The sequence below is a fragment of the Drosophila kikkawai genome, chromosome 3L (genome assembly GCF_030179895.1).
Source record: "Drosophila kikkawai strain 14028-0561.14 chromosome 3L, DkikHiC1v2, whole genome shotgun sequence".
NCBI classification, from domain to species: Eukaryota; Metazoa; Arthropoda; class Insecta; order Diptera; family Drosophilidae; genus Drosophila; species Drosophila kikkawai.
Window position 1 is genome coordinate 2446763 of NC_091730.1, and position 10316 is coordinate 2457078.

General features: G+C 37.8%; 1 protein-coding gene across 2 annotated transcripts in view; it reads right to left on the minus strand.

The window, feature by feature from the left end:
- The window catches only part of dpr10 (defective proboscis extension response 10), a 44630-nt gene extending 39441 nt beyond the window's left edge, over positions 1–5189 (minus strand). The window contains exons 1-2 of one of the 2 annotated variants that reach the window (XM_017162428.3): positions 5045–5189; positions 967–1165 (exon numbers count right to left, since the gene is read on the minus strand). In XM_017162428.3, coding sequence (XP_017017917.1) covers positions 967–1006 — 40 coding nt within the window. In that variant the 5' untranslated portion in view covers positions 1007–1165; positions 5045–5189. The remainder of the gene's footprint in view (positions 1–966; positions 1166–5044) is intronic. The other variant, XM_017162430.2, reaches the window with a different exon arrangement.
- Between the last annotated feature and the right edge of the window lie 5127 nt (positions 5190–10316).

Consider the following 10316-nt stretch of genomic DNA (forward strand, 5'->3'; position numbering starts at 1 on the left):
GCAAGGGAAGCCTGCAGGACTCCTTGGTATTTTTTTTTAGCCTCCTCTCCTTTTTTTATTGCTCTTGGCAGGCACGCAATTAAAAGGACTTTTGCTACTCATAAACATTGCGCCGAGCCTGTTGCTGTTCGCCTGATTGAGCTTACAGTTTGCGGCTCATAAAGTCACCGAGTGAGTCTCGGGCATAATTACACTTTTCAATTATGCATAATTATGTGTAGAAAGCAATTTGTGTGTTTGTGCTTGGTTGGCGCGTTTAAAATTTAAAGTGCAGTGACACCGCCACCTCTTGGCCTTAACCCCCAAGCCAGCCATTCCACGACAGCAGCAATCCTTAACCCCATAACCCCCCACACTGTTCATTCCTCATTGGAGCTGCTGCTGTTATGCGATATGCCCTTAAAAACGACCCCAAGCGACCAGCAAGCGACCGCATTTGTTTGCCCTGGCACCATGTCGCTCTCTTGAATTTTTACACAGGGAAAAATTTAAGATAAAAGTGATGAAAGAAGATTTTCCCGAGCAATGTAATTTAGTATAAATTAAGATAAATATTCATAAATTATATTAATTATATATTACATTTTAAGGCACTTAAAGTTGATTTTTTCTCTTGGTGTAACCCATTGCTTTTCCACTTTCTCTGTGCTCTGGTCCTGCTGCGGTTGGCAGTGGCCATGTCAGAACAGAACAGCGGCACAGGACTGCAAGGACAACGCAGCAGGCAGAAACATAAATCAGGATTTTCGCAGCCCGAACCACAAATGTTTTTAAAAGGATTCAGCGTGCGGCAGCAACAATAACAACCTTGAGGCGGGTAAGGGGGGGCTCCCATATAGGCACATGTACATATATATACATATATATTGCTGATAATCTTATGCATGCTTAAGCAGGATACGGAATATGGGATATACTAGGGGGGAAATTCTGTAGGTGGAAAGTAGAATAAAAGCTCGAACTTACCCGTCAGGCAGCAAAAAAGTGCCGTCCACAGGGTCAACATGTTGCGATGACCCAACTCCTTCTCCTTATTGCAGTCCTCTGAGCTCCTCCCTGTATTCCGCTTTTATTACCTTTTTTTTGTAGCACTTTATCAGGTTTGTTTTGTGTGCTATCAGTTCGCACTTTGTTTGCTTTTCGAGGCTTTGATCTATGGCAATCTCTGGGGAAGATATATATTTTTGTTTTGATTTCCCTCATTCACACACTACACACTAGGCTTTTTTGTCTCGTTTTTTAGTAGACCTAGTGGCTACAGAGAGAGAAATTTTGGGGTCTTATAAAAGATATTATTTATGGATAATTTAGGAATTTTACTAATTTAAAAAAAGGTTAAAATAGCTTTAGATTTATTAAGAAGAAAAATATAGTAAAATAAGACAAAACTCTTTTGGTATAGATCTTTAAAAATTTGAATTTTAATAATTAATAAATAGAAAAAATTCTAGAAAATTTTCAAATTCTAATAAAATAAATTGTATTAGAAAATATTCTTTGAAAAAATCTTTATAATAAAATAAAATTGATTTGTTAAATATCTAAATTGTTTAATAACTTTCTTAAATAATAACTCTAGATTATTATTATTTAAACATTAAATTAATTAATTTTTCTCTCTGTAGCTATAGGTCTTTCTCTTTCTCTGTTTTTCGCGTGAATTAAACACTTGCAATGACATTTAAAACACTTAATATCAATGGCAGACAATTTAATCCTTTAACGTTCGTTTGTTGAACTTTTTCTGCACTGTCCTTGTTGCTGCTTTCGTCCTTGGTGTTACTGCCGCCTTTTTTGTTGCTTTTGCTGCTGGTGCTGCTGCTGCGATTGTTGCTGTTGCAGATGCATTTGCTCTTTTTGGCTCCTGCTAGGCCGGAATAATATTTTTTTTTGTTGCCGCTGCTGCTCGCTTCGCATTTCCATGAAACGACTCTTTTTATTTACCATCCGCCTGGAACCTACCCAAAAACTGAACAACAAAAAATTGATACTCGTCTGGGAGGGGGGCTGAAAGGCTTTAAAAGGAATTTCATTTGTGCTGCTTCTGTTATGGAACATAAATTGATTAAATTGGGCTTGTTTGCCTGCTTTGATAAGCCAGATTTTTGACTAAAACTTGCTCAAAAAATTTCCTAGATTTTTTGTTGTTGAGCAATAAATGAAGAGCAGGAATTATGGATTGCTTTTTTCAAAGAAAGATATTTTTCTTTAAAATGGAACAAACTTTACCCTCTCCTTAAACAAAGTTTAGCCTAAAAATTAGAGGAGGCAACGCCTAACACTAAATTCTTCTTCAAGCTCACAGCGTACAATTAATTATGGTTAATGCATAAACCAGAATCAGTTATTGGCCCAAAGTTGGGCTTTGTCTTGGGTCAGCTGCTTGCTTTTGAATATTTCATAAGCCAAACTTTGATGGCATGTGTGTGTGAGTCTTGGTATCCGAAAATAGGAACCCGCCCCTCGTCTGGAGCCCAAAATTATGAGGAGTATGTGGCAAACTGTTCAAGTCACGCCTCTTTTTTCCCCCATTTATGTAGGATATATGAGAATATATATCCAAAGGTGGCTATTTTCGGAGACCTGCTGCCATCCATTTACTTTGGCATCAATCAATTGGAACGCACGCCTGTCCCGGGGGCAAAACTTCTGCTGCTACTTCGGCATTTCCCTCACATCTAATTTGTTAAACATTTGCCAGGGAATTGCCTTTTTCACACGCCCTCCTGGAAAATAGTGTGTGTTTGTTCTCAAGGATGGCCCTGCCTTTCTCTAGGAATTTTTTCCCTCGCTGTGTGAAATTAATTAAAACTTAATTAATTGCAGACTTCACAGGGGCGAGGGGAAGACACAGACAGACTAATGAGCAGGGGAGTGGATTAAGGTCCGAGTTCAACTGCAGCTAACATGCAGAGAGAGAAAAAGGTAGGAAAATATATAGAAAATAATAATAAAAGTTGTGGATTTGCTCCTAGATATTCTTTGGATATCTTATTAACCCGAAAATAATCTTTAAGTATTTTTTTTTAATTTTTTGATGCAGAAAAAATATAGTAAAATATTTATAAAATAATAAAAAAGTGGTATCGTGTATCCTTGATATTCTTTGCATTTTTTAGTATATTTCTTGTATTTTTTGTCTACATTTTCTCTCTCTGCCTGATGCTCTGTGCGACTTCAATCACAAGTGGCTGCTGCTGACATGTTGCCCCCTTCTACAGTGCCTTCAGCCGAGTCCTGTAAGGAATCCTCGGCCACTTGTCACTGTTGCTTCCGTAATGGAATTAGAGAGGGCACGAGGGCGTGTGTGTGGGTTCGCCGAGACGCTGGCTAAGAGTGAGCCTGAGCCTGAGACTCCTGCCAACGTCAGCAGTGTCTCTCAAAAGTGTTAACGCACTCAATTGCTCTGGCTCTAGCTCTGACTCTGCCTCTATTCCACTGCTATTATCCTGGCTAGCATTGCCCTGGGTCCTTCGTTCATCTTCCTCCTCAAACTCCCCTTAATTGTTGGCGTCTGCACTTTGTTGCTCGGCTCCGGGGCCAGTGTCTGCTCTAATGCTTAGTATCTGTGATTAGGAGGCAACTTTAGTTCCGGGTGGGCTTAATTTACCCTCCGGCCATTGTTTGTGCTTCATTGTGCCGGAGTATGCATATTTTATTGAGGAAGGTTCACCCATTTTATGGGTTATGAAAGGAAACCGAAACAATTACATTTTGTTTGGGGATTGCAGCTGGAAATTCCACATAAGCTGGTTGGCCTTAAGACGTTGATATACCCTCAACAATTGTGAGTTTCCCTTACGCGAAAAAGCCAAAGTGCTTGGCACTTGACAATCTTCTGTTGTCCTTGGCGAAAAGTTTCTCATCAACAAAATGCAGTCGAAATAAGGGAAAGTTTTTTGTCTTAAAGAAAGTTGAGTTCCTTAAGCAGCTACCACAATAAATACGATAAAAATAAAAGGAGGTTCCTTGAGTATAGGGAAAAGGGAAAAACAGACATATTTTTTGAGGATTTTATATATATTTTTAAAGAGAAAAATGTCTGCAAATAAAAACATATAATATAAATTAAACAAAACTATGAAACTTAACTAATCTTCTATATCTAAACGTGCCCTTAATTTGCTTTTTAAAAAATCTTTAAAAATATATTTAAATACCAAAAACGTATTCCAAAATTCCCTGTTTGTTTTGAAAACCAAAAGTGCTTTTCGATTCTTCTGGCAGCTTTCAGCATATTGCGCATACGCACTGTGATCGGCGGCGGCATTGAATCTGTCGTAAATTTCCCACCACTTTTCCGCACCGCTGTTTCCCGTTAATATTTTATGTGTTTTCTATTAATTTTTGTCACATTCTTGGGGCCCCAAAAAATATTGGATTACACAGAGAAAAGTGTATTAACGTTCGATATATTCTTGTGTTGTGTGTGTGGTGTGTGTTTTGACGCGGTTCACTGGCAGATCAAAGATAGTCCCTCTGCGCATTTGTTTTGTATTTGTTATAATTTGTTAATTTGTATTTTTGGGGGCACTGCTAAAAATAAAACAACTTAATTTGCTGCCTGCTAATGAGAGGGGGCCTGGGGCTGGAGGCCGTTGTGTGGGCGTTTAACACTTTTATAATTTGTTTGTCGCAGACGGGCAGCTTCCCATTCTTTTATTCTGGCCAGCAAACACGCACTCTGGGATTTTTTTTTTTTGTATTTTTTGTAATTTGGTTTTGTTTCATTTGGAAATCGTATATAATTTTCGGGGCGATGTCGTAAAATATTCGCGTGCCGAGCGCGTTTTTAGAATTAACAACAGTAGCAGCAGCAGCAGTTGAGGCGGCGGCAGTAACTGTAACAACAAAAAAGCGACAAAAGGTCATTCAATTTTCGACTGCCGGCAATGAGGCAATGAGGCTTTTCCTGCGTTTTCACACGTTTTCCAAAATTTACGACCCAATTGTGCCCGCACTCACACACACACACTCGCGCACACCCACTGGTAGTAACTCTGGTCTCAAAATGTCGCGTCTCACGTATATTTTTGGGCCTTACATTTTCCACCAAAACACTTTTCTTTGGACTTTCACGCGCTTTTCCGCCTCTGTTGTTCACCGTCAATGTCGCGCTGAAACTGAAACAGAAACTGAAACTGATTTTCCGCTGCCAGTGGCGCAAGTTTCGGGGACTTCAGAGGGGATTCCCGAATGGCCACACGAGTCTTTATCAGTCGGGTTCTTGGGCTGTTCGGCTCGGGAAAACTCGTAGGAAAAGGGGGCTGGGAAACTCGTGTGTTGAATTCGCCGCATTTCACTCTCTTTTTCTCTTTTGTTTAGCTCTTTGTGCTCTTTTGAAGGTCTAACAATAAAATGTTTCAAATAGTTTCAGAATTTTGCGATAAATTCTGGCGGAATAACTTAATGATGGCGAATTATGGGTTTTAGCGAAATTAAAGTTTATTTTGTTATTATCTTTTAAGGGCTTTGAGTGGATTTTTTATGGTGACTGAGATTTAAGTTGGGGAAATTAAATGGAAATTAAAGGTAGTAACTCCATTTATACGATTTATACCTAGACTTATGACTGAGTTTTAAATGATTTAGGATGTAAACTTTAGAGGGGAATTTTGATTATTTAAAACCTTTTTATCATGGCCATAAAAAGGTGTTATAACTATAAACAATTCGTGACATACTTATAGCTTATGCTAGTGCTAATCTATGTAGGTTTATGTCTGTCAGGGGAGTTGGGGATTAAGGCTAGCTTGGGGTTGTACATGCTTTAATTAGTGTTGAGTGTTGTTTTATAATATTTAAATAAATACGAAACTATGTAAATTTTGTGAACTGTATTAGCTACAAACTATAATTAATGAATTTATCTATTTTTTGGTTATTTAATCTAAAAATTATAGTAAAAAAACAGCCTTTTAAATGCCATAGAACTTATTATTATTAAAATAGCTTATTCTTATAATTTATTATAAAAAAATAATAATATCTTTATAGTTTCTCTTATTCTGTAGCCTCTGAAAACTTGAAGATTCAATTAAATAATTTTTTTTAAATTAAATTTAGAATGAAAATACAACCTTATTAGTAATATATAATTTATTATAATTAATATATTTTAATATTTGTTGAGAAAATATATTATCCCTGCAGTATTCTCTCTTCTTCCGCCTCAGATTTATAATTGATTAATTGATTTTTATTTAATTTATGATTAAAATACAACCTTATTAATAAAATAGAATCTATTATTATAAAAATAGCTTAATATTTCTTGATAAAAACCTTAATCCTTACCGTTTTCCCCCTTCCTTCAGCCTCAGACAACATCTTTAGTAACCCACCCAGCCTTAGGTCAGTTTCAAAGAGAAAACTTCTTCCGCTTAAGCAAAGAGCGCGCATGCACTGCCACAAAAAGCTTAAGTTCTCTTTGCTTAACCCAAAGTTCTCTTTTCCCTCTTCTACGGCGAATTCAGTAATGTGGCCAGCAGGCGGGGATTTCAATAAAATACACTCGGAGTTTGCACAAAAAGAGCTAATGACAATATAAATTCGCATGCATGGCAGATGGGCGATGGGAGAAGCGCGCCGGGTTCCCTTTTTTCGACGGATGGAAATTCGGGAAAATCGGGGGAAAAGGCGGAAAGTGAGGAAGCTCAGGAGAGGGGCAGCTGACAGCAGTTATCGCTGAAGCGAAAGGCAGTAATTAGCGTAAATTGAGTTGGTAAAAAGCGCAAGTGTTCAAAATCCGCCAGTGAGCAGTAGCAGGCGTCACCCCCTCTCCTCCTGGGGGAAAACCCAAAGGCCACCGCAGTAGTTGTCCCTTGTTGTTGTGGTTGCCACTGCTGCTACTGTTCCTCCTCCTCCTTCTCCCTGCTACTGCTGTTGTTGATTATGTGGCAATTAGTTGTCGCTTTTGTGGCAAGCCGCGCGACACTTTCAATCAGAGCTTCTTATTCCGACAGCCCGCTAATGCCCATCCAGGTGGGGCTTAGTGAGCTAATTAAACAAGCCGATTACCTGCCACTCTCTGCCGTTATCTCAGCATCCCCTTGACCTTGACCCCGCTTCAGAGCCAGGATAACTTTCTACAGCCCAGGCCACCATCCCACAACATTTCTCCAGTTATCAACTTTCGCCACACATATTGTCAGAGGTGTTTAAAAACTCCTGCCAGTGTGTTTGTGTGTGTGTGTCTGCTTCTCTGGGTCACTGTGGGGTTAAGTGGGCGACAGGCCGGGGGCGGGGCCGTAGTCTAATGAGCGCCACTGGCCCACCGAAGTCTTGTCGGGTATTAGAAACTTTGCGCCATGGCAAAAAACCAAAAGTTTCCAATTTGGTTGCACAGAAAATATTGTTGCAGAGGAATTTGTGTCATTTCTTTAAAAACAACGATTTGAGGATGCTCTTTGGTGGGAAAATATTAAAGTGTAGTTGCTAGAAAAATAATAAAAAAATGTTTTTAAATTAAAAACAAAATCTAGAAGCATTAGAAAATATATAAAAATTATTTTAACATGAATTTTATTCGTAAAAATGATTTAAAAGATTTTTTTTCTATGACTAAACTTTAATGTATTTCGAGGTGAAGTGTAAAAATATTAATATGAAAAATATTAATAAATTATAAACAAGCTCTAAATATTTTAGAAAATGAATTAAAGTAATTCCTAAACTAATTTCATTTATTAAAATACTTTAAAAGATTTCTAGACTTCTTTCTTGGTTGATCTTTAATTTATTTAAATTTGAAGTGTAAAAATATTTATATTTAAAATATTAAGAAATTAAAAAACAAGCTCTACATACATTAGAAAATAAATTAAATTAATCTTTACTTGAATTACATTTATTAAATTAATTTTAAATATTTCTAGACTAAACTTTAAATTACTTAAAGGTGAAGTGTAACTCCCACTCTTAATATAAATAATTCTCTCATGGCAAAACCCACCTGGAAAAACACTTTAAAATATTCCCCCCACATGATTGATGACTTTGAAGTGAAGCTGAAGTCTTACTGCTAAATGCCAAAGTTCTTTCAATTTTTTCGTACAGATTGTGTCCAGCCCTTTTGCCTTAGCTTAGCGACCCGTGAGGAATGCAGTTCATTTCGGCTGAGCGTAAATTTTATGATTTATGAAAATGTTCTACGATTCTAGGGATATTTCTGTTCTGCTCTGGCTCCCCCAGCTAAACAGGAGGGCGTCATTCCGCCCACATTGTAATACAATCAGGATCTGGCTCGGAATTAAATCTGCTAACCGAGTTATCGTCGATGGGGAGAGGGAAGGGAGATGGGAATGGGGATACAGGGGACGCCCTGTTCTGGGGCATTGTTGCATATTCAACAATTGCAACTGCAAACCGACGAAGTAATAACAAATGCAAATTTTAAGCTCAAGAATTTTCAGTTGCAAAATTTGTACAAAATTTATACATTTATATATATATATATATATATATACATTTTTTCTTTATCATATTTTACTTATTTGTGGAAAAGTGTAAATGAGTTCTCCTTTCCTCTCTGCCTTTCCCCCTGACAATTGAATTTGTTTAAATTGTTGCCTGCTGAATTTCTAAGGTCCATGCATCAGCAATCAGGCAGGATAAAGGGGGGAAAGGACTAGGGCCAGGAGCACCCACTAAACTTGGAGTAGGAACACATTGTCCTCGCTGCGAAGAGCCAATATAATCAAGCGGCAGCAGCTGGCAAAAAAAAATGAAGTGCCAATGTGTGGGTAGATGGGGGTGTAATGTGCACTGGGAGAAAATATATATTAGATTTTGTTTTAGGTAATTAATTGGAAAAGAAAATGTAGGAGACAGGTCTAAAATTTAAGGGAAGAAGTAGGCCCTTCCACTGACTCTTAACTATTAATAGTTAAGACCTAAATTTCTTCCCAATTTCTATCTAATTTTCTCTCAGTGCTATTTATAGGAGTGGGGACAGCAGGCTGCAGGACTCGGGCACTGATGAGTTCACTTCAGTGAGCAAATGAAACGATATTGTTGTCAATTTAGGTGCAACAAAGAGCAGCGGCATGTCCCTCGTCCTGCTAGACAAGGACAAGACAGAACAAACAGCATGCATTATGAGAGTGAAAGAGAGGGAAAGGGGAGAAGCGATAAAGCTAGACAGGGACGGACTGATGGCTGGCGAAACAACAAAGGCAAACAACAACAAATTGCATGTCCTTCCGCCTTAGGTTGCAACACACACGATACACAACACACAACACCACACCACACTACACACAACACAATATACAACGCACTCATATTTACTTTGTTCGGAGAGAGTAAAGGATCCTGTTCCTGCAACTCCTGCAGCTGCAGCATTAATGAAAACTGCAAGCGACCTGACACAGATACACGTGGAAATGCGGGGAAATTCGGGTAAGAGGCAAGCAGGACACGGACACGGACACGGACGAGGGCGAGGACGAGGACATCCTGGCTGCACCTTTATTTACCGAAAGCGTGGAGGAAAAACGGTAGGAAAAGCTTTCCCTGAATTGGACAATATTTTTAGCCATTTTCAGGGTCTGATTTTCCTTAGGGGTGATCTAGGATAATTGCCAACTAAACTGGGCTTAATGGTTTGGCAAGGGTCTCCAATTTTGGGACAAAAGTGGCTCCTACAAAGTTGCATTAATAAATGCTTGAGCTGGAGATTTTTCAACAGACTTCCTTTTATACCAAAATTTAAAATAATTGCTTGATAGGTGAAATTTTGGCCTGAATAAAACCTGGCCAAAAGGTAAATAGTTCAATGGCCATGTAAATAAACCAAATCGTTTCGAATTTCCAACTAAATTGAGATGGATGTGAACGCAGTGATTTATCTGAAATATCAACTGAAACCGGTTAGTAAACAGTTTGCATTGCCTGATAGCTGTAGAAATAGATTTATATATTGAATATATATATATTTTTTGACATAGATACACATTTTAATTGCATGGACATTTTTGACTGTATCTCAGAATTGAATCAATCGATTTTCCAGTAGTTTATCTACGTTTAACTGCGATTGAAACTGAAAGTTTTTAAAATAACCAGGGGAGGGTTTTAAAAATTAGAAATAAACCAAAGAAATATAGTTAAAAAGTAGCCTTTGAAATAAATTAAAAAAATATATTTTTTCTTAGTATTTCCTACTTACTCTTATAATTTTTTGAGGCCGGATAATAGTTTATATTTTAAGCCAAGTTCCTAGAAAATTCCTCCAAAATTCCCCTCTAAATTATACACAAATCTTGCATAGACAGAGCTGCATTTATTATCGATAGATGGGTTGATAAATAGAT